Here is a 24,028-nt window from a genome sequence, read left to right on the forward strand (position 1 = left end):
TCTGTCATCATCAATATGCTATAATTGGGGTGGGAAAAAATAATTGCTCCAAGTATAGCACAATATAATTCATCAGCGCCACAAACTCCAGCCTTCGATGATCGTAAAGTTAAATAAAGAATTAAAAATAAAAAAAGAACATTACACCCCTCATGAAGGTTTGATTTATTGCAGTATATTGTTGCATTAGACTGCATTAGGCGTACCTAATAAACCAGCAACTGAGTGTATGCTCTCTTAATTGGACACAACATTTCTGTAGTACCTTGTCATGGTTAGTTTGTGCATAAATTCGATTATATTCCAATCTGATAAGACACCTTTCCAGGATGATCAAGATTAAGTTGCCTAAACTGTGACAGCCTCTTAATGTCTCAGTAAAACACATGTGACTCCTGGTGAAAAGGCACATTTCAGCTGCCTTAAATGAGGAGGGGCAGAAGAGCTGTTTTCTACCTGCAGGTATAAATATTTCCAGCTAAACGCAAGCTATGCACAAAAGTATGTGTAATTAACAAACGTAATTTATACCCTTTGGAAATGTGTAGTAATCTGTCACAAAGTTTAGGCACAAGAAATTCCAAACCTTGACACAGTGGAGACAAGTATCGTGCACAATGTGCAGGTCACTGTCATGAGTGTACTACTTTGGTACATCTGGCTTCTCAAAATGCCTCGAAAAAAAAAGAGCGACTGTGTTTTTTTCATCTGGTGAAGCCACAGGCATGGCTTCTAACCGAGACGCGCTCATTTTACCCACAATAAATAAGAAGACTGTTTCTCTGTGTTGTTTTGGAGCCACAGGCAGGCAATGGAAGATGACTTGAGAGGTAAAAACATTTATTTTGTCACATTTTCCTATACAAAAGCCCTTTTTCAAAAGGTATTACTTCATACATTGCAGGAATGACAATAATAATAATACATTGGTTAATTGTAAAATTATACACAATATATATATCTATATATATATATTTGATATCCAAAATACATTGCATATACGAAGTAGCACAGATCCCTTTTCATTAATAATGCTTGTGAAACAGTTAAGGGTACAATAGAATAATTTCTTTATGCTACAAATTACAAGTTCCCTTTTTATTGTTCTTTTAAAGCTATAAACTTTCAGGAGAAGCTGGTTGTGGATATTAATACTGTTTGTATTGTTTTGCCTAAAATACCTGAAATTATTTTATGCACAGGAAAAGCTATCAATTTCAGGGTTATTTGGCATAAAACATGATTCGCGATGGAAGAGATCCATCGTAATCACATGTTGCATATAGAATAAAGGAATCCCCTGGCTGTGGATTATGATTCAAGCAGGCATTTGTGGTTTTGGGAATACAAAGAAAATACCTTGTGCACATAAAGGCACTTAGGCACTTATTCAGAAATAATAACAATAACAAGAAAACAAAAAAAAAATGTTAAAATGTATTGCCCAAATGTACAGATATAAAAACGCTTAAAATGCTGAACAAACTACTTAGCAGAAATGGACTTAAAAGGTTTGCATTTTTGACCGAGGTCAACTCGTATTAATTCTCTTGACTTTTTATACTGTGTCACATATGAAAATAACTCTGCATAATTTATACAGTAAGTTGCTTTAATGCCTAGTTGACTGATGCTTATAAAATAATAAAAAATAGGTCTGACAAACGCACAGCGTTTGCGAATCTGAGGATTTCTTTGTTTCATCTCGTCATACTTTATTGGTTTTGTTCTCTGATAAACTACTCAGTTCCAAGTAATTTATTTTCAAGTGTCCATTTTCAGTTACTCTAAAGGAATACTTTTGCTATGAACAGCTTTGAACACCTGAAGATGGATATGTTTTGACATGATACTGTTACACGATGACGAAATCCTGACTTGAGATTCATGTGCATTTTGCTGGGCTTCAGATCAGTGAGAAACTAACATTCAAACACACATGCTGCTCTCAAACTAGGATCCAGCCCTTGTGAAATGCAACTTAACTGTCTATCAACATGACCTACTGCTAAGTCACTTCTCTGTGCCGACCTATACGGTCCTGACTGGCCTACAAAGAGGAAGGAGACACTGTGGCAGTCATTATTGACAGAGTGCACTTCAAAATCAAAAATTGTCAGATTTATGGTAAAGCATGGAGATGGTGGTTACGTAAATTTGTATGCATTTTAAGATGTAATTCTGTTTTGTGTATAATGAATAGGAAACATATGGTATAAAACAGCAGTTAAGGCACTTTGAGGGTCAGGCTCCTCATTATGCTGTGTACTAAAACTGGATACACTGTAAGGCACTTTGGATAAAAATAACATCCAAGCAACATACAGTCTTATTGTGTAGGTATCATCTACATCATCACATCTGCAAATAAAAAAGGTACTGTCGTGTTTTCGACACAGACGTGTGCAGCAACCATGGTGTTTAAAATAAAGATTTTTTTTCATTAAACAAAATGAAAACATCTGACAAATTTTGACTTTGCTGCAGGGTATCCCTTTTTTACGGGTGTTTCACAAACCAGACGACATTCACATTAATACTGACATGGTCGAGCAACAAAACATCTGGAAATGGCATGGCTGAAAGGCAACAACATGGCGAACATTTAATAGCCTAGTGTGTGGCCCCCTGAAAACATCTGACCTGGGTTGAATTATTGCTGCAAATTACTTCAATTACATCTTGACTCAGCTTCCCCAGCACGGTCGAGTCAACTGTACACGTTGCCCATCTTGAACCCCCGCACGCAACACACAGAAAGCATTTTGAGTAACTGAGTTGACCCAGGTCAGCAAAACATACAGCGCTTCCTTCTCCGGCATTTAACTCTTCTCTAGCCTTCCAGTTTGGAGGATAAATAAAATTGTGAATGGCATATTCCAGTTGCCAAATTTCATTCAGTGCTGAGAAAAGTCCATCTCTTTGAGAGCTCCTCCTTGTCCAGCGAATTCCAGAAGACTCTCCACACACACATAAAAAGATGCAGATGGACAGACAAGCAGACAGACACAGTGGAAATACGAGGCTAGTGGTGGGAATAAGAAACCCCAGCAAGGCCGTAGACAAGCAGAAAAGGCAGATGCTTTAAAAGGTAATGTACATAATGTACTGAGGAGAATGTAGATTGAGACCCATAAATAATAGGCCCATGTCTGGTATTGTAGCATGGTGAAGAGGGAGACAGACTTGAGTTGTTCTCCTGCCCTGCTTTGGTTTGGGGAGATTTTGGAAAGGACACCTGTAAGTGCAGCTTTCGGGGAGGATGGGAAAGAGAAAGGCACAGGAAACTCACGTCCAAAAAGCATAAACAGTTGCTAGTCTGGTAAAGGTAAGTAGTATTCCATTATGGACCGTAGCATCCAGTTGTTTATAGATTCTTACAAAAAACAAAAACAAAATCTCCTTCAAATTTATCATCCTTGATATAGGAGCACAATTTCTTCAGAGAACAAATGCCTCTGTCAACTCAGTCTTCATCGGTTCGGCGTCTTTGGGAGTGCAGGTCAGCAAATTTGGACTTTGTTGTGGGAGTAGGGAGGTTTTAAAGGGTGGTGGATGGTCAGAGTAGGGTGTTTAATAGTAGCTACCCAGGTGGGACGGCACATGGGTGTTAGGGTGGCGGGGAACATTTGGGTTAGGGTAGATGCCTGCAGTGGGCGAGCTCCAGTACGGAGCGGTGGGTCCAAAGAAATTGGAGGAGGTGACGGGCATTGACGGTGGGTGCGGGGATACAAAGTTGACCTTCTGCTGGTGGGCGTGGTAGGAAGGCACATAGGCTAGGTCCGAAGGGTACTTATACATGGAGGACTCAGTGGGGTGTGGCTGCAGTGCCTGAGCGATGCCGTGGAAGTCAAACTTGTAGGCGTAGCGCTTGCCGTGCACCTTGGTCATGATATTTTTGTCATAGTAATAGCGCAGCGCACGGCTCAGCTTGTCGTAGTTCATGTTGGGCTTGCTCTTACGCTCGCCCCAGCGCCGCGCCACCTCGTCTGGGTCCGTCATCTTGAACTCGCCATTGGTGCCCTCCCAGGTGATGCAGCCAGCGTTGGCACTGTCAGACAGGAGCTCTAGGAGGAACTGCCACAGTTGGATCTGGCCTGAACCTGATGGTGGACACACACAAACAATGATCATCCACGAGCATCATCATTCTCACCGCCACCTCTCATTAGCTACCCAACAACTTTAAGAAGCTTCCATGAAAACTGCCTTTTCATGGCAGATACACTACAAAGAACGAGCTCAAAATCTCACCTGGATTGGCTAGGCGACTACTGGTGGGACCCAGAATCTGGTAAGGATCTGTTGACAAAAGGAGAGCTTTGTTAGTCTACATGCTGATCACTGTGGTGATATAACGGTATGTAACCCACACTAATTAGTATCAAAATAGACACATCACGAAGCAATAGCTAATGATTTAACATAATTGTCATCTAAAAATTCCTGTTTATTACTTTTCTTATTAATATCACATTTCAGGGTTGAGTAAGTAAAGCAAAATATGCACAACAATGACAAAAAGAGAGCATTATGTATTCACATGTTTGGATTATTGTGCTCCTCCAGATAATTAGCTGGCCAGGAAAACCAATTACACATGCTAATAGATGTGTGGCCGAGAAACACTCGTAGACACTCACAGCTTAGTGGTAGACTGCACTCCAAAGAGTCCATTATTAAATTATTGGCGTACCACTTGTAAATGATGGCTTTGTGTTTTTCTGAACTGTGACAACTTGGTCTTGGTTTTGTGCTTACTTGCTTTCACACATTAGGCTTTTAACTACAACCAATTTATAACAACACAATAGTAAAACCTGCAACATTTCAGGATCTTAGAGAATACGCTTTCTTGTGGACATAGAATAATTACGTCAGAGATTTATTTCAGCAAGCTAACTCGCACAAAGGGAAGCTGATATCCATGCTGACAAACTAGCTTTTATCCCGTGTTTATACTGCACGCCATTACCTGGCTGAGCTCTGGGCTGCTCAGTGGACTTGGTCACATTCTGAGTAACCACCGGTGAACCTACAGAGAGAGCAGCAATCAGTGGAAGTCAACAGGCAGACATAAAAAGCAGGGTGGCTACAGATAAGGCCATCAATGCACTGATTAATATCATTAGCAAATGTAATCATAAACATAAACAGACTTAACAACTTGTCATGATTATAACTACTGGTTCTTATACTACAGTGTGCTGCAGCTCTGTGTGTAGTTTGTGCAAGTGGCGTTACTGTACCCCGGCAGAAGTCATTGCTCGACTGCTGTGGGTAGGTACAATCAATGTCAATTACAGTGCTGTTTCATTATTTACGAAAAAACGTAATTAATGATATGATAACACGGCACTGAAAATGGTCATAAACAAATCATAGTGTGTGCACTCATGGTACTCCTGATCTAAAACTTTTGCTCAAAACACTATAATGGTCTGTTTAGCTGTTAAGTTTCTAAAAATATCTTCAGGGGAGACTTCCCGCCCAGGCCTCCCTTGCGGGTTGGGTTGCAGAAGTCGTCGATTGGAAACGGTCGCTCCCCCAATGTTCAATAGGTGATTACAGCCCTGTAACCAGGCTACAGATCTTGAGGGCCAAGGTAAATAAGGCAGTAGTCAATGGCTGGACTGATTTCTTTTGACTGTGTGATCCTGTTCTGACAACAGAAGCTGTAATCTTTAGGAGTCTGACCTACACGTCTAGACTCTGTGGATGTTGGAAACGGTTCTAATGTGATGCAGACTTTGGTTAAACGGCCTTTGCAAATAATCTGGGTGTTTTAACCTGCACAGATGATAAAGTTCTGACACATTATGCTGTAGAGCCATGCTCCCTCTCAGTAGGTTAGAGGCATACGTCCCTATGAGCATTGTCTAGTCAGTGCATAATGATTTCTGTGTTCTCACCTTTGCCACTGTGCATGCTGTTTGACCATCCTGTCCGCCGTACAGCATCATATGAAGGGTCTGACAAAGAGACAGAAAAGAGGGGATGTTTGAGTGTATTTTAGCGCATCCACCGGTGGATCTACATCTGCAGTTGTCTGACCCAAGTTCTTCATATTTAACCCTAACCCTAACCCTATCCCAAATCTATTATTTTGTCCTATCTGTTTGTCATAACAGTAGGAGTCTTGTCTAACTGTGTACTAACCTATCGCAGGGCTGCAACTGTCAAAGCAAAGACATGGGGAGAAGTGCCAAACGGCATCAATAAATCATTCATTCATGGCTCTAGATGCTCTTCACAGGATATCTGGACATGGCAGTGTGGTTTTGTTTGGCTCACTGTGATGGTTTAAATGTAGATGGCACAATCTTTAACAGAGTACAGTTGGCACAGCAGCTTGCAACAATCTGACCACAAATAAAGGGACTGATGCAAATTAACCAACAACAGAGACACACACACACACACACACACATAGACAATACATGCACATGATATTCACCCTCAGCCCTCTCCCCGCACAAGCGGCTTTTATGAAACCTTGACAAACAGCCAAATTGGCCCAGTTTGCATGAGTTCTACCTGCTGTGTGTCTGCGTTTCAAACCTGACAGAGTGTGAAGCTGGACAGCTTCCAGTAACAATCAATCACTCTGACACGACCAGATAAAACACAGGATGTATTCTTCCCCTGGCAATGTCTCAAAAACACCCAGGTACACTCACAGTGCACCTGGCCAGCACCCTTGATGGTTTGTATTATTGCGGGCTAAAACCACTCCATCAGTTGCCAGAATCCAGGCAAATATGACGCATCTTGTAGCCAGATATGCTGTGTGCAACATGCTATTCCCAGTGTTATCATGACCTGCAAATCTTTTCTCAGCAGTTTCTCCCAGAGGGCAGACAGTGTAATGGTGATGACAGAGGTTGTTGCTGGGATAAGCAAGCTAGAAGGTCAAGAGGCAATCCCATTTCCCATCAGCGTTGGCTGAATTTTTGAGAAGCAAGCTTCAGTGTGAATCCCTAGATCCGAAAATCCAGATAAGGAGAAAGAGTGAGGCTCAATCCTGCTGTGACAAAGTGGAAATTACTAATTACTGGTAACTGGCCAGTGTACAACCAGTACAAATACGAAGCACAACAGGATCTCAAACATGGAAAAAAGTGTGGACTGCAGCATTGTTTTTTAACAATATGCGTGATTATCAATCTGAATAGATTATTAGAATATGTTTTGACATTTCAGAAGCGAGTGAGTGTGTTGATCTCAGACTTTGAATGCATTCCGTGTGTATTTGTGTGTGTGTGTGTAGGTGTTTGCCAGACATTAATATTTATGTGTTTGCAAATTATTCTCCACTGGTGCAAATAACTCACATGCTGATAAGCTATCAATCATTGAATAAAACAGCAGCAAATTCACTCTAATGTATGTCCCTGTATTTGTCTAAACTTTGTTGATCTTGTTTATGTTCATTATTTGAAAAGCCCATCAGTTTGGTGTGCAAAACAAAATTTAAAGATGACTTATTGTGAGAGCAGCATGCTTGTTCCGCCTTAATGTGTCAGACACAAAATGATCATCTTACTGCAGCAACACATTTGGACATTGTGTGTCATCTTGACCCAAATAAGCTCATACAGCCACACCAGAGGAACTTCCATTTGACATCAACCAGCATTCATCATCAGCTCCTACTTCATGTAAGGCCGACTCTAAACACTGTGCAACACTGCCCTCCTGTGGTTCAGGACAAATTGACAGCTTGGTTTTCCTGAAATAAACCACAAATAATAAATTATACAAACTCTCTTTTTTTTTCAGCACAGCTAAACTCTAGATAACAATCTCTGTGCACCCATGAAACTAAAGTTTGCTTGGTAACCTCCCACACAAGTGCTTCATTGTTTTGCTCATTTCATAATCTTCAAATGAAAATGTAAAAACACTTCATGTGCTACTTTCAAAGGATGTTTTGTTGCCTTGTTTTCCCGCTGCTAAGGGACCTCTTGATCTCTTCACTAATTTTTAACTTTTCAACTTTTAACCCCCAACGTTTCAGCAAAGGGGCCATTCCTGTCTGCAGCCCACAAGAAAGGTACTGGTCTGGTGACTGAAACTGGTGACTGAAAAGAAGGATATTCAAGTGATGGTGCAAAGGCATATGGATGAGGTGAAATGAAAGATGTGGGCTTGCGACAAAGCAAAAGAAAAGTGAATAAATTAGAATATGATCAAAAGAGTGAAAGAAAGGAGAGCGTAATAGTGGGAAAGACAAAAAGAGGGAGAAGAGGGACAAATAACAAGCGGGCTGCCGTGGCTCAGCGGGGCTGTCAGGTTCAATCTGGTGTGGGCCGGCAGGATAGCCAAGGAGCAGCGACTGGGGGAGAGTCCTGGGAGACTTGCGTTTCCTGCCTGCCTCGCCTGCAGACAACCTCTCTTTGTTTTACTGGCCCTTTTTTCCCCTCTGCTCACCGCCAGTCTCCCCCACCCCACCTCCATCCACTCTCCACCACCCTGAAAAAAACACAACGGGGCTACCTCCATACGTGCAGAGAGGGGTTGCAAACAGGAGAGGGGCTGGCGGGGGGGGGGAGCAGAGATGGATGAAGGAGAGATGAGAGAAAAGGTGAGGGAGTCACTGGAAAAAAAAGATTATTGAGAAGTAGACAGATGAGGATGGAGACAGAGTGACCAAGTGCATGAGAAAGGCTTGAAAGAGAGAGAAGAGAAAATGAGGAGAAAAAATAATGAAAAAAAAAAAAAGTCAGACGAAACACAACTTTGGAATTTGAAAAGAAAACAATGGCAGCAAACCCAGCTACTGTCTGGTATGGGCTGGAGGACATGCCCAGTAATAAGGGCTCATCCACATCTTTTACCCTTGGTGTTGTTGTTGGCAGCAGATGACATTAACCTCCGAAACAATTTTCCTTTCACCAGCTATAAGCCTGAATATGGACAAGTCAAAGTTTTCACCAGTAATAATAATCACTTTGTTTTGGGTTTAATCAGAGTGAGTGAGAGGTAGGGAAGCGGTCCTGCAGAAGACGGAAGAAGCAGCAGATGTAAAATGCACAAAGCCCAAGTGGTCGGGGGTACACAGGATGATCCAGCCACGCAAATGCAGACACAGACCTGAATGTGCACACACAGAACTGCCTCCCCCCAACCCTCCCTCCTTCATTTTTCCAGGCCTCGCTCGGCTGCGACTTGAGCCAGTTTCCACTCTGGTCTGGGGTGTGGTGCACGCTCCTGGGAGACTTAGACTGCAGGACCAGTTAGTCAAAACAAGGCCCGAGAGCTAGACATAGAGAGGAGAGAGAGGCAGAGAGACATAGAGAGTGACGGAGAAAGGCAGCGGGAGACAAGAGTGGGAGAGAAAGAACAACTGTGCAGAGAGGGTGAGATAGACAGAGAAAAGAGGGGAGAGGGTGAGAGAGTGGAGCTGTGGACTGTTTTTAACCTAGAGTCTGAGCCAGGGAGCGAGACCCAGACAGGGCAAACTTTTTTTAATACCCGTAATACAGGTGCTTTAAAAGCCATCTGTGTGAGGAAGGAGCCATAAGAGGAGGAGAATGATGGCAAAGTACAGGAGTTAGACACAGTGAGGAGACAGTGGGTGCACCAGAACAGAGAAGCATCTATGGAAAAATGCTCGGAGCAACAGGGGGACTGCAACGCTGCTGCACATAAACATATTCACACAGCTATGTGCAATGTCATTAGCATTACTGCATCTTTAATCTACTTATTTTCTTGAATTTCAAAATGGAAAAAGAACAATTAAAACCGTAAATGCAGCAGAGTTTGTACAAGTTGTGTTGCAACTTTGACTTGGCTGCAAATAAGTGTATTCATAGAGGTGAATCATCACCTCGCTACGGTAACTGAGAGGTGGCGGAGAATATGAGTGTCCTTCCTGCGCATTATAAAATTCCAAAATTTCATAGCAGCGACACTAAAAACTGAAAAAGCTACCAAGAGTCAGCACAAGGGAAAAAAGTTGTATCATGTGCAAACTAACACCAAGATAATACCTCAAACAATACACATATACACATGCAGGAACCCGCCCACACACACAGACATGCCTATCCACAGGCAAATACTAGACACAGACTTTAAATACACACAGACACACACACACACACATACACACATCCTTTCATAGCTGCTGCATTCCGTGTTTTATATGCTCTCTTTTATTCATAACATTGCATTTTACACCACAGAGTCTGGAGCAGATTAAGGGTTGTCTCCTGCTGCATGCTCGTGCTTACTCTACCCCAAAGAGCCTGTACGGTATTTGACTGTTCTCGAAAGGCAATATGAACTTGAACATCTGGCGGTGTGGATCTGGGAAAATGTTGATAAAGGCTTCTCCTGAAGCAAGACTGTTTTTATTGTTGAGTCATAAACTACCAGCTCCAACTCTGATGTGTTTCCTTTTCATCTTGTCTCACCTGTTCATATTGTTTTGCATCAAAGTTACATTTAACGGGGTTAGCATTTTAGAGTGCAAACAAAGGGGGTGCATGCATGTGGGTGTATGTGAAACGCTTATTTTCCTGCATTCAGGTTTTTTTTTTTTTGTGCCTTAATTTGTGCCTTTTCTACATTTATTTATGATGGATATGTCAAAATTTTATCAAAATAAAAGACCCTTGCTACTTTAATGGGTGGGGGGTGGTCCCCTGCATCCCCCTTGAAATCTACACTTATGGGCAAAAACAAATATTTCACAACAAAGTGATTAATTTCAATCAGTCTCACCTCCCAATTCTTCAAAAGTCACCCCGCCGTTCATTGACTGCGATCATGGGACAAGACTAGAGGCACAGCCAGTGTTACAGGAGCCCATAATAGAAGTCACCTCTTGTGAAAGGGAAATACTGTTGAAGGGAGTGACCCTGTATTCCTGCCAGTCCAAATACCTGGCCCTGAGAACCAGGAAGACCGGGGTCGGGGGTGACTGAGCAGAATCTTATCTGGCCTGCCCATTGGTCTATTGGTATTGAAGCCAGGGCGAGAACAAGTACGCGGCCTGCTAACGCTCACCACTGTGGCAGATAGAGAGAGGCAGAGGGCATTCTCGGACACTTATCAGACATTGTGTTTCCTCTCCTCCTGCCTTGATAGGGCCCCCCATCCTGTGAGCGCGGCTATCACTGTTATTGCAGTCCTTTCTCCCGTCTGTGGTGGTGACACCGTATAGCCGATGTAAAGGATGTCTAACTTTTTTTTGCGATACAGATGCACACTGCAGCCTTCGCCTTGCTGGTGTTGTGTCAGCACAAAATAATGTTTGTAGAGTGAAAAGGTATCCAGAGGAAAGAGGCAATCATCCAGAGCTGCAGTGGGCGTTGTTCTTAGAAACTCAGCTTTGCTTTTGCACAAATTCTACTGGTACAACATCATCAACACTGCAACAGGTCTCATTTGACCGCTGTATTTACACTTTACTACAGATTTCTCTCTGAAAACATAGACTGAACAAGCAAATTTGATCTGGTAATGGTAAGGTCCTTCTGAGAAACAATCAGCATGCAGCTCACGTGATAACAACACAAAGAAATAGTCCATTTTAATGGTGCTTTTATGCTCTCATCAACCATGACAAAACTCAAGATAAGGTCAGCTGGTACCTATTCTTCCTATTTGTGCCTTTTGAGAAAGAAATAATAAATAAATAAATGAATAAAATCAAATAAAGAAATAAATACAATTTTAAAAAAAAGAAATACAATAAATTAAATTAAATTAAAAATAAAATAAAATGGCTAAAATAAAAAAATACATTCAATTAATTTTTTGAGTATTTGATTTATGTTTAAAACAAATGAAATAACCATAACTAATCCACACATTTTTCCTCCTGTTTGAAAAATAGAATATTTTGTATACTACATTGCTTATTTCATAACCAAATTTCATAAATGTACAGTGACATTTATCACATAAAAACAGTGTAACTCCTAAAGATGGTTTTTATAGTGCAAAATATCTAAAAGGACAAACTGAACAGAGGTGGCAAGTTCAATACAATGACAAAAGTTCATCTAGCATACACTATACAGCCACTATACACAGAAGAGACCCACACACACATTTTTTTCCACTCCAGTCTGGTCTGAAGTAGCCAGTCAAGCTCTTCTGCCACGTCTACCGTACACGTACTTGCTTCAGCACCTGTCCCTGATTTCTGTCGCTCTAACGAACACGTCTTACATCCCACTTCTTTCCCACAATCGCCACATTCACTATCTGTTCTCGCCCCTGCTGCCGCTTTTGTCTTGTTATTAATACGCCTCTATTCTGACACCACCCCTCTGAGCTACTACGTGTCGTCACAGCATTCAGGTAGCAGCTCTGAATAGCCCGGCCTGCTGTAGCAGATTGGCTCATATTATTTCAACCACACAAAAGGTGCACCTGCACAGAGCTTTGTCAGAGGCACTCAGTGACTGCATGTGCTTTGGATGTGTGTGTGTGCTAGATCTGTGCGTATCTGCTCGTCTGAAGCTGACAGGTACTGTGGCGCAGTCATTTTATGGTCTTTAAATTCTTGTCTGTTTTTCTTTGTTTTTGCCTTCCATTCGTCTCTTTGTCTTAGGTGTTTTGTTGCTCCCTTAATACAAAATAAACAGACACATACACAGATAGATATTAGGATGAAGCACAGAGAAGTTTAAACAAGTGTCCCTACCCTCTTTGGCAGCCAGGCGTGGGGATGGGTCTGTGTGAGATGGTGTGTTGTAGGATAATGATGAGCTACCTGTAATAAAATGACACAAAAGAAAGCATAGTAAGGTAAAACAATATCTCATCCAACAGCCCTGTAATGCATAAACACAATAATACACCCAAAACCAGTATATAAAAACCTGGATAAGAGGTATGCTCATTTTCATAGATTGCGTCCAGTACACATTATACAAGACTGCACTTATAGGGATCAGCATCAGTGTTTGGATTCACATTAGTGTTTTGTTTAGAATAAGAGATCTTGCAGAATATTTATAGGTGTTACTTTGCATATTAATCATGATAAATTAGCTGTAATTGTAATTCAGAGTAACCCTAGTGCACCTCTACCCTGGACCCTGTGAACAAGCTCAAAGGATGTAACACTGGCCACCAGGTGGCAGTAAAAGGCTCAGCTCATTTACTGTGAGGCAGCACAACAGAGCCCTTTTCATTTCTTGAATTGTATTCATGTTTTGTCCTAAAAAAAAATCACCTCAGAAGGAAAATAATTCATGACACATAAATCTAGTCTGAAATAAACTAAATTCAGCACACGGTCAGTCTTTTAAATGTAAGAGGAAAACAACCCGTAGCCTGTCAGCATTTTAACTGCAAACCCAATTCCTGAATAATAAAGTCAGAGAGGCAAGAGTCTGCATATGGCCGCCTATTCATTTCACCTTATGGAGCAGAACTCTGTGCTGCATTCCTCCACTTACACAGGCACCCTGGGCGGCACCAAAATGCTCTCTTAATTTTAGCTGCCCCCAGGCATAAATCAGCGAGTGGAAAAACAGAGCCAAAAATGCACAGAGAAAACACAAGAGCGGCTACTGCACGGGGAGCGTTAAGATTTAGCGCTAAGATGGCTGTGGAGAGCTGCTGAGTAAGGAAGATAGCTTTTCTGAATGAGGCAAAATAACAGAAAAACTCCAAAGCAGAATTAAGTTTGCGATGTGCTTTTCTTAAGATTGGATGCAAGATCTCTACCTAACTGGCTGTGCTGCTAGTGTAGGGGTTGGGGGGGATGAAGGGGCCCATGGTGGCAGACTAGGGGTCTGTTTTTTTAGGGGGTGGCTGGGGGGGGTATTCTAACCTCCCAACACCCCACCCCTCCTGGTTCTACCTACTCCACGGCACCCCCAAGGCTCTGGGTCTAGTTTAGAAACCTGGGGGCCTCAGAACAGGGGAGCCATTGTATGAGGCAGGGTCCCTGCGCAGCAATCAAACGCAGCTCCCCGTACAAAAATAATTCCACACGCAGAGTGTAAGCGCACGGGGGCAAGCGAGCCACCAAACGCTTTGGAATGAGGGAGAACGTGTAAGAGAAAGATGAACAGACAGACAGAAAAAAGAAGGAGAGGGAAAGCAGGGAGGAGGAAGGGGCTGTTAACCCTTTTCCTGCTGTGTGCCACATATGTGGGCTGACCCAGACAGGCAAACAGGCAGCATTGCTGAGAAAACCTCAAACCATCCCACAGAGAAATTCAGGGCTGCTGTACGACAGAGAGTGAGAGTTAGTGAGGGAGCAGTGCAGAGAGGGAGAGACACCACAGCTGACAGTTTCGTGGAGGGAGTCTTGGCTCTGGTGCCTATTTATTTGGACGGCTTCTTCCTCTTGCAGAAAACAAACATGTCCCGGTAATCTGACAGCACAGTGGGAGGACTGGCCAGTGTTCAGTCTTTAAGACCCTCACTTTCTCTCTCCCTCTCTAGTCACATCTGCTCAGAGTCTGTTAGATTACATAACCTCCACAAACAATTTTCTTTTCTCCCCTTCCTATGACTGATGGCTATTTCAAAAGGCCCTGTCCTCCAGTTTTTGCCCGCCCATAATAGTGAGATCTTTAAGGGCTTGTTCAGCATTGTGATTGACCTCCGTCGGGCCCCTGCTGTTTATTCTGCAGAGCTATATGATACCATTGCCTCAAACATGTGGTCTGGGCTTTGTCAACAAACTGAGGGTCCCAGTCACACAGTTTCGGGCATCGTGCCACCTTAAAGGGGGGCAAACAGGCTCCAGCCAACAGCAAGTCATCCTTTTAGCTCTATAGGATAAAGCTGCACTTAGTAGCACCACCGCCTGCCTTTCATAACGCACGAGTGATATTTCCAACAAGTCATCCAAACCAAAGATGATTATTTGTCACTGCCTTCCAACACAACCCATGAGCATTTCAGCTGACGCCCCTGCTGTCAAAGCGACACTGTTTGTCAGCAGCGTTGGGGAAGTTACTTAAAAACTGAATTGATTATTTGTTTTGAACTTACACTACTTTACGAATAACTCAAATGAGTAAATCTTTGCCCGGGTGATACAAACATTTAAATCCAGTATTTCCACAGACTGTGTCCAGCTGTGTTTCAGCAGCTTGTTGTCTTCTTTGCTGTACGAACTGTGAGCTTCGTCTACAAGTGCAGACCAGGGAAATAGATTTAAACATTGATTATCCTCAGTAGTGGAGGGTATGTGCAGGTATATGGGGTATACCCACTTCTTTTGTTCTGGCCATTTACAGTATACCCACCTATAAGCCAAATAGCCATTGGAATATATAGGATAATACACCCACTTCCTCCTCTATAAGCCACCCATTATCCTAGTAGTAGATACACCTCATCAGCTACCACTGAACATGCCTTTGCTAATGTCGACCCCTAGGGTAAATGTAGGCGTACCACCTCCATGTTAGCAGACCAGCTACAAAGGTTACCTCCAGTCCCTGTGCTAGGCTGAAATATCCAATGAACTCAGGGGGGATCAAACTGGTATCCATCCCTAAATAAACACCCAGTAAGACAGCGAACACACCGACCCACAAAATTCCAAAGTATCAAAACGTTTCAGAGTTCAGAGCCAGAATCCCTTACACTCTAATCTGCCACCATCATAGTTAAGGTTTGGTTTTGTTTTGGCACAAAACTTTAGTAAGGTGGTAAGGTTAAGGAAAGGCTGTGATTTGTTTGAGTGTTTGTTGGCTTTAAAGCAAATATTCATTTAGACTGGACGCTACACACTTGTCTCACACCATGACCTTTACTTTGCCTCCTGCCTTGCTACATAAAGGGTACACTACTTCCTGCATTGGCACCGAATGTTGGCATTGGACATAAATCTTGCTGCGCAGAGCTGTCCAATACGTATTTTAATTCTTCTCATTCTTCTTCGCCCGCACCAGAGAACGACATTATGGATTGTTTGTTTCTATTCCTAAAATGACAGGACAAAGTAGAGTGATGACGTTAGAGCTCAACAAAGCCTTTTAGTGGGGAAGCTGTGGCGGAGGGTCGATCAGCAATGTGTGTGAACTTGACATGAAGGTTTCTGTACACATGCCACCCCCTACCAATGTTCAACGTTGTTTTTGATGATCTAATAAGGACCATAATTGAAATCTCCCTAACTCTGGCCAAGTGTGTTTTACTGTCTAAGCTAATGCTCAGGAAAGTCCCAGAAATAGTTATTTGAAGAATGAAAAAAGAGGCCAAACCCTGCTGCCTCTCCCACCTCAAAAAGTAGGCTAAGACTAATCGCTGCATGAAGTGGGTGTAAATTTCAGATTGTCAGTATCCTAAAGTTACACAAATGTTTGGACGCAGCACTCCAAAATCGAACGTTTGAATGGTGTGTAGAGAGAATTTTCACAAAACTTTGGGATTAACGCTAAAACAATGTGATCTCGTCTTACTCCTCACATTCTGACAGTTGGGCAGAAGCCTCCAGCGTTACTATAATGTTGGCAGGGGCAGTTTTTGCATTGTTTTTTGATGCAGAAGGTCAGCAGATCTTGACTCAGAGGGGGTCGACGGTTGGGTTCAGCCAACATAACTACTTATGTAGGGCGAGATAAAGATCGTTGTTGATGTTACTCGGTGAGTCAGCTCTTGTGACTAACGACCGATGCAACAAAATAAATCATTGTTTACTTTTAGTTTCACACAGCACACAAACACCAGTCCACTGAGCTCCTTGTTGGACTTTTGTCCTCTTAAATCTATGCCCGTTCCTCTGAATGTGTAATAATGACGCTAAATAGTCCATCTTTATAGTGACACGGGGGTGGCGTATTTTGATGCCCTGGGAGTGAGAATTGGCTGACTGACTGAACTTCAACATTTCGCAGAATTGCCCCATGTCAACATTCTTAACTAGCGTTTGGGTTGCGAGTACAGTCATTATGCACCTCTGAGCAGCTACAGAATCTTCAATTACAGCTGAGCTCATCTCAGTGTTTACATGAATAGCAACCGCTTATTATCCACCTCCACTTATGCTAATGTGATATGTACATAAATTCCTGTAGTGCTAAGTGCCTGAACCCCAGCAGTCACATAAGCAGCCACAGACTGCTCCGTAATGGTGGCTAACAGCAGACGGCTAACAGTAAAGGGCGTAGAGCCAGACTGTTGAGCCCCTGTGCACCAGTGATAATCTGCCAATAGAAGGAACTAATGCAAGGGGAGCTCAATAAAAATGTTGTGAGGGAAGAAAAGCGAGAGGGAGACAGAGAGAGAGAGAGAGAGAGCGAACTCTCCAGACCTCCTTTTTCCCTACTCAGCCTTCGAGCCCAGATGTTTATGGTCTGTATAAACTATTGAGGGCTCGAGAATGTCCCCCACTCTGGAGCGAGCAGCAGCAGTGCAGAAGCCCAGACTTATCACTCTCTCCCTCTCTCTTTCTCTGTCTTGACTCCCTCACTGTAAATCCATCCAGACACACAAGCAACGGCGACAGCTGGGAAACAGAAGTATTGCTATTCTCCAACGACACTCAATCATGACTGCCTCTGACCGTTTCCACGCACTTTTAAAAAGTAGTTCACCCCCTCCGACTTCTTTTTTCAACCTCACACTCGCTGTCTTTAATTGTTTCTCTTGCTCACACCCTCTTGCCCATGTCCTCAAATAACTACTGTAAAATCTATCAGTCAAGGATATACGTCCTCATCCACGTTCTACTGTTATGTTTCTTTCGATCCACAGCAGACATGCTCTCAGTTCTCTGTGCTCTTTCCCTCCTAACTCCCCTTTCATTTTTTCCTGTCTGTTCTCACATCTCTGTGTGTCGGAGGATACAGCCTCTCGTTGTCTGAGGTTTCTTGCTCCGCTCCGTTTCCAGCACATGTGGTATCAAACCGACCTACATGGGTGCGATAAAGCAAACAGTCCGTGGTCCCTCCCTGACAGACTAATTTGAACAAATTCTCAAATTGCACCCCAAATTGAAAGCACATTGGGGTGCGGGCGGCCATTACTTATAAAAATCTGGATAAGTGACCAGCAATGAGGCCAAAATAATGCATGGGCAACTACCCTTGTTACTGCAAACAGCTGGGTAGCCAGACAGATGTTCAGATTGTGCCCGCGGTTTCACCATTGTGGGTGTCTGAGTGATATTTCTGCGCATGACGTGGCAGGAATGTTTTGTTATGGTATGGCTGTAGGGTGGGGAAGTGTGTCCCTGCCCCGTGCCGAGTGTACGTACAGGGCTTAATGACTCTGAGGAATGTTAATCAGAGGTTCAATAAACAGAACCAAGCACACACATGATGCACACAGATGTGTATGAAATGATTGCAGTAGCCCCTTGGACCGTCTTGTTTTTTTGGAGAAGAATGGGGGGTAATAAGAGTGGTGAATGGGGTTGGAGGAAGACATCACATGACCTGTAATCACTAATACTTCCAGGGCTTGGCTCAGTCTTTCCCTTGCTCTCTCTTTTTCTGTATTCTGGAAGCTCGGCTCAGCTCCAACTCTCGTGAGTGAAGCCAGAGGTCTATTTTCTGGACGGGGTTACTCTTCGTCTATGATTGTGTTTGTTTGTGCTGCAGGGGGAAACGAAAGAGCGGCTTTAGTTTCCAAATCATCAACCCTGCAGGGTCTGCATAAAGCCTCAACCTTCTTCCTCCTCCTTCTCAGTCTTCCTTAGACGTTCATTTACTAACATGGTTCCTCTTGCCCTTAGGCTCCCAGTGTCAATATCGCATACTGCTCGCTTCTCAGAGAGCTGAAACAGGTCAGTCAGTCCAGGCACGGGACGGTAGCATTCATCTTTTTGATTGTCGGGAACGGATCCAAAGCAATTTCAACTGGCAAGTGGAGAGGATTCCCGAGACATCTCCTCTGTCTCCAAAACACACAAGGTCTAAATCAAAAAAAGGGCAGCAATGGGCAGAGTCGCGGTGCAGCACGCCTAAGCCGTGGCTAAGTCGCGCAGCCAGTGGCCATAATGAAAACTGCTCTGCGGAGTGTGCCCAGTGGCGGTCAGACAGATCCACCCGCTGCAGCGCTGCACAATGAGGCTGTTATACTCATGACAAGCATCTCTCTCTGCCCAGACGCCGTGCTCAGAGAAAACTGTTGACACCCACAAAATACAGTTCCCATTACATCACGCGGAGGCCCATCGCAACTTTTTGGGAGTAATGTTAAATTTAGTTGAGCCATCAGTCACTCCACCCAACGTGGTGTCATGATATTCTGCAGCCGCAGCAGAAGCAGCTCTAACTATTTTAAAGTACAGAATGCAAAGAATTCAAAGAAGGGACAAACTGTTCTCCGTATGCAAACAATCACATTGCTCCTGATCCGCTGTTCCTTACAGTAAACAGTAGACGTACCTATTGTCTGAACCAGACGCTCACTGTGTATTCAGAGCAGCAGCCATGCCAGATGTTACATCTTATATCAAAATGTAATTTGCATACTGTCTCAGAAAACTGGCTTTGTTTCCCCGCCGAAACATATGAAGCAGGATTGCGCCGAGGAACTCTTCAAAGGTAAGAGGCTCAAATTTAGTTGCCTCCATTGCAAATTGCAGATCAACTTTCTTTGCTGTGCTGAACACACGGGCCTAGCGTGATTCCTGAGGCAATGCACCTGGGCTTCATCTTTCTGGACCATGTGGTATAAGGCGCAGCAAAGTCAAGTGGGGGGATGTAGTCGATGGTTATCTCGAGGAGGGAGAGAAACCCCCTCGGTTTCCACAGCTCTGCTTCAAGCTGGGTAGCCATTATGGAGAAATGAGTTTCCAGTAAAAGCAATTTCATTGTTTATTGACAGTAATATGAGTATAGTGCGGTGACAAAAAAGAAAGTGTCATGTTGTTTGCCCGGGTTTGGCATTTTTTCACTCGCACTTCTCATCCAGAAGTAGAGAAAAGTATATGAAAAGAGGCTTGTGTCTCGACTGAAAGTTGATTTTCACTTCCATTCTTTGGCACAGATGGAAGCCAGTGCAGACTTTGACTTAAGCACAAACAGCAGGATGTTCAACAAGAGTGCACTTCACTAAAATTATGTTCCTCGTACTGTCATTTTAATGTAAAAAAATCCAAATCCAACCAATATTCTAGACATTTGGAACCGGGAAGGTGGGATTTTTTTGACAATTCAAAAAACAATTGCATGGCTGGCAATTTGTTCAAATAACCCATTAATTAATTTTCATCCACTAACCCAGCTGATTCACCTTTTTGTTCATTACAGAACCAGTACGTAGAGTTTAAGGGGATATACTGGCAGAAATGGAATTAAATATGAGAATATATGTATGTTTCCTTTTGTGTATAATCACCAGAATATAAGGATCGCCATGTTTATGTTACCTTACACAATGAGCAGCATCAGAAGGATTATTATTATTATCATTCAGTGTTTAAATCAGTTTAAATCACCAGGTTCATTTGTTTTAGACAGGAGGAGACCTCCGTGGAACACCTGGATCTTAAGTTATCAGAGGCAAAAGGTGAGCACACATTAGCAGATGCTATGCTAACAGTCTCTGATGAGTTGAGCAGTGTTGGATTTGTAATGTGAAATTGCTTTATTTTGTGTGTTTTTACTATTTCAACCACCTGGTCCATTTGTTTTGGAGATGAGGAGACCTCCAGTAAAAACCTCCCGAACAATGAACTCTGAAAGAATTCTAACTGGGAGAAGTTTCAGCTGGTTGCAATGTGCAATACTCATCACTAGATGCCACTAAATCCCCCTAAATCTTACACACACTGCTCTGTTAATCCTTAAAATTGCAAAAAAAAAAGTGTACTCACTTTCCCTGAGGTAATTGAGATGAGAGAGAAGCACTTCGGCGTTGTACATGGTGGTGAGCCGGAGGAAGTCGTCCTTGCCCATCTTGCAGAGCTCTTTGCCGTCTGTGTTCTGAAACATGGCCGTGTCAATCTCTAACAGGCCGTACTCCTTGATGGCCCACTCTAGCCACTGGCGCACATGGTCCTGGGTCCACAATGAGGGGTCTGAAGGAAGATAGAAGAGTAAGAGAGAGGAAGTTTATTGACTCCATAAGAATAGCTTCTGGAAAGACGCAGGGACGATGGCTGGGAGAGCCTTGTATCTGACTCAGGTAAAAGGAGGGGGGTAGTGAACAAATTGGAAACAGAATTTTGTTTCAGTGGCAGACTTCTTTCAGCTACTCGTAAATATTCTTTGTTTTGTTTTAACCACATGAATAGGATTTACCAGATGACTCGTGTTATCATTCAGAGAGAATTCACTCTGAAATTCCTCCCTGTGATTCAAACAGTGTAGTTTATTTTGCATTGTATTTGAAAGTACTACTTGACACAAGTCTAATACACTGCATAGCCAATCTGGAAACCAAACCCTAAACTTACCGCTTGTGGTTAAGGAGTGGCCTCAGTGTGGAGCTCCATTAGGTTAATAGATGAGTGGACATTTGCACCAGTTTAGCTAACACTTGAATAGCCTTTAAAATGGAAACTTCACCAAGGCTCCATTCAATTTTAATTAAATGAGTTACATGTGCTCATTTTTGGGAAAGTACAGTCATTCTCTTTGGCTCTCTGGCTTACGTGTAACAACGTAATCAACTTACGTGTTAAAATTGCTTTTCTAAAGGCTCTAACCCCGAAACTGCACTTGTTAGTCTGTGAACTGTGTTATTTCACATTCTGAAAGTTCAGAATTGTGTAAACAGTGAAGAAATATAAAGGTCTGGCAGGAAAACAGACATCTCTACCTGCACGCATTCAGCTGTGCTCCCTTGAGAGATGTAAAATGTTGGAACAATGCTTTACCCCACAAACCAGCTAAATAGAAATGGGACTCATAAAAAATTTACAGCACTGGCAAAATTATACCAAAACAGAACAGTGATTCCGTCTGTAATCGCAGCAGCAGCAGCACAGAGAAACACCTAGGACAATTAGCACCTGTATAAATATGCAGTAAATATTCAGATACACTGTTTTACGACACACTCAACCTTATCCACCTCCTCCATTTCATGTCAGATATGTTTGCTCATTATTATTACATACCTGCTGGTACAATGACTCTACGCTCATTGGTGGTCATGTTTGGGGGAGGGGCATTCTTCTCATCCATGTAGGTTCCATAGTTCATCTGAGACCCGTCGGTACCCCCCACAAGCTTATTGCATTTACCCACACTGCAGTCCACTGGAGACTCCCTGCTGCACAAACACACACATACAAGAAAGTTGTAAAAATATTATCAGCAGATAAATTGGGTGTTGTTGGTTTTCTTTTCCACTCATTGACTTTGGCAGGGGATTTTCAAGCCCTGCGCTGGCCAAGTTTATCTAGCATTACAGGCAAAAAGTGAAAGTCAGATGTGGTAGAGAAACATTTTGTTGAAAGACAAATGACAGCATTTATAGCAGAAGCTGTAGTGATAAACACTAAATGTCTAATACACCTAAAAAAGATGCATAAAAAACTGACTGAACACTAAAAAAAATACAAGAAACAGGAAGTGGTTGTCATGCCATACCTGGATCCATTCATGTGCTCATATTCTCTCTTGACGTTGACCCGCACTGGTTGGTTGATCCACTCCTGCTGTGGGGGCAAGGGGTTGATTTTGTGGGTCTGGCCGTAGTCCTGTGTGCCAGATGCAGTCATATCTGTCTTGGGGAGAGGGGCAGCAGCAGCGTACGGAGGCTCAAATAGGGACTGGTCTTCACTCACCACTGATAGCGCCTCCTGTAGGTGGAAGGAGCGAATAATTGGTATGCGAACTGGTAATGCGAGCAAACTCCGAATAAATCGTATATAGGCCATCCTAACTAAAAAACATTTTCAAGAAATTTGATATTTTGGGAAATAGGCTTATTTGCTTTGTTTCAGAGAGTTAGATAAGAAGATTCATACCACACTTAAGTGTCCCTTTAAAGGAGCACTTCACCCCCCAAATGACCGTTTGTATTTCAATTACTCAGCCTGTATTATGCTAGATTTGTGAGTCCTTGTCCTTGATAACTTTAATTCATACACTACCACTTTTAACAACAGTAAAAATATATCAAAACACTCTCACACAACGTGTAAAGTATAATCTACAGCCAGAGCCAGACTCCACTGACAAAAACATCAATTTTACCTCATTAAAACACAGGACCTGCTGGTTTACCAGTGCCTCCATCAGTGGTTTGTTGGTGCTATTGTGTGACTTTGATGAATCTGAACGCACCCTTTAAAACGCCGAAGTCACACAGTAGCAGAAATAAATTGGCTGATTGAGGCAGAGGTACACCGGCAGCTCCTGTCTTCAGTGAGTTAAAATTACTGTTTTCGTCAATGGAGTCTGGCTCTGAAGACAGCATAGATGAAGTTTCACTTTCCATTCAGTTTGCCATCAGAAATAGTCGCCTGTTTAGGAAGCACTGAGCATACAACTAGATAAATGAGATTATACTGCAGGAGTACTTTGAGAGTTCGTGATATTTAATTCATTGAAAACTTTCTCACAAAGTTTTCTTTAACATAACGAGGGGTGAGAATCTGATATACAAGTGGCTATTTGGGAGGGTAGGTCATTCCTTTCAAGTAAGACTACAGCTGGCAAATGGTTAGCTTAGCTTAGCTTAAAGCCTGGAGGCAGGTGGAAACAGCTAACCTGGCTCCATCCAACTGGAACAAAATACACCTACCAACAGCTCTAAAACTCACTAATTAACACATTATCATATTATATCAACACAGGGCTGTTTCCCTATGCTAAGCTAACCATCTGGTGGCTGTAGTTTAATATTTTACAGACTCTTGGCAAGAAAGCAAAAAGGCGTATTCTCCAAAATGTCCAAACCGTTTCAAGTGGTGAGACATAGTCATTGTATAAAGAATGATAAAAACAAACGCTCAGACATGAGCAGATGCAACTCCAGTCTTTCATTTGACACTACCCGGAAACTTGTGATGTCAAATTTTCAATCTCTTGTGTATTTTTTTGTTTACAGCAATTATGTGCAGTTATGGGTTATATCGCAGTCTGGCATCCTAAGTAGTTTGTGTACACAGCCCACGTAGCAACTGTAG

At 42.7% G+C, this 24,028-nt stretch overlaps 1 protein-coding gene across 7 annotated transcripts in view; it reads right to left on the minus strand.

Moving 5' to 3' along the window:
- Nucleotides 1-819: 819 nt before the first annotated feature.
- fli1 (Fli-1 proto-oncogene, ETS transcription factor) overlaps nt 820-24,028 on the minus strand; it is a 34,314-nt gene continuing 11,105 nt past the window's right edge. For 4 of the 7 annotated variants that reach the window (XM_049576123.1, XM_049576121.1, XM_049576124.1 and 1 more), the window contains 8 exons: nt 22,485-22,696; nt 22,010-22,164; nt 20,762-20,965; nt 12,668-12,736; nt 5,913-5,972; nt 4,976-5,035; nt 4,255-4,302; nt 820-4,103 (listed from right to left, as the gene is read on the minus strand). In XM_049576123.1, the coding sequence (XP_049432080.1) occupies nt 3,574-4,103; nt 4,255-4,302; nt 4,976-5,035; nt 5,913-5,972; nt 12,668-12,736; nt 20,762-20,965; nt 22,010-22,164; nt 22,485-22,696 (1,338 nt within the window). In that variant the 3' untranslated portion in view covers nt 820-3,573. The remainder of the gene's footprint in view (nt 4,104-4,254; nt 4,303-4,975; nt 5,036-5,912; nt 5,973-12,667; nt 12,737-20,761; nt 20,966-22,009; nt 22,165-22,484; nt 22,697-24,028) is intronic. The other 3 variants (XM_049576122.1, XM_049576125.1, XM_049576127.1) reach the window with 1 other exon arrangement.

Source organism: Epinephelus fuscoguttatus, linkage group LG5 (genome assembly GCF_011397635.1).
Source record: "Epinephelus fuscoguttatus linkage group LG5, E.fuscoguttatus.final_Chr_v1".
Lineage (NCBI taxonomy): Eukaryota > Metazoa > Chordata > Actinopteri > Perciformes > Serranidae > Epinephelus > Epinephelus fuscoguttatus.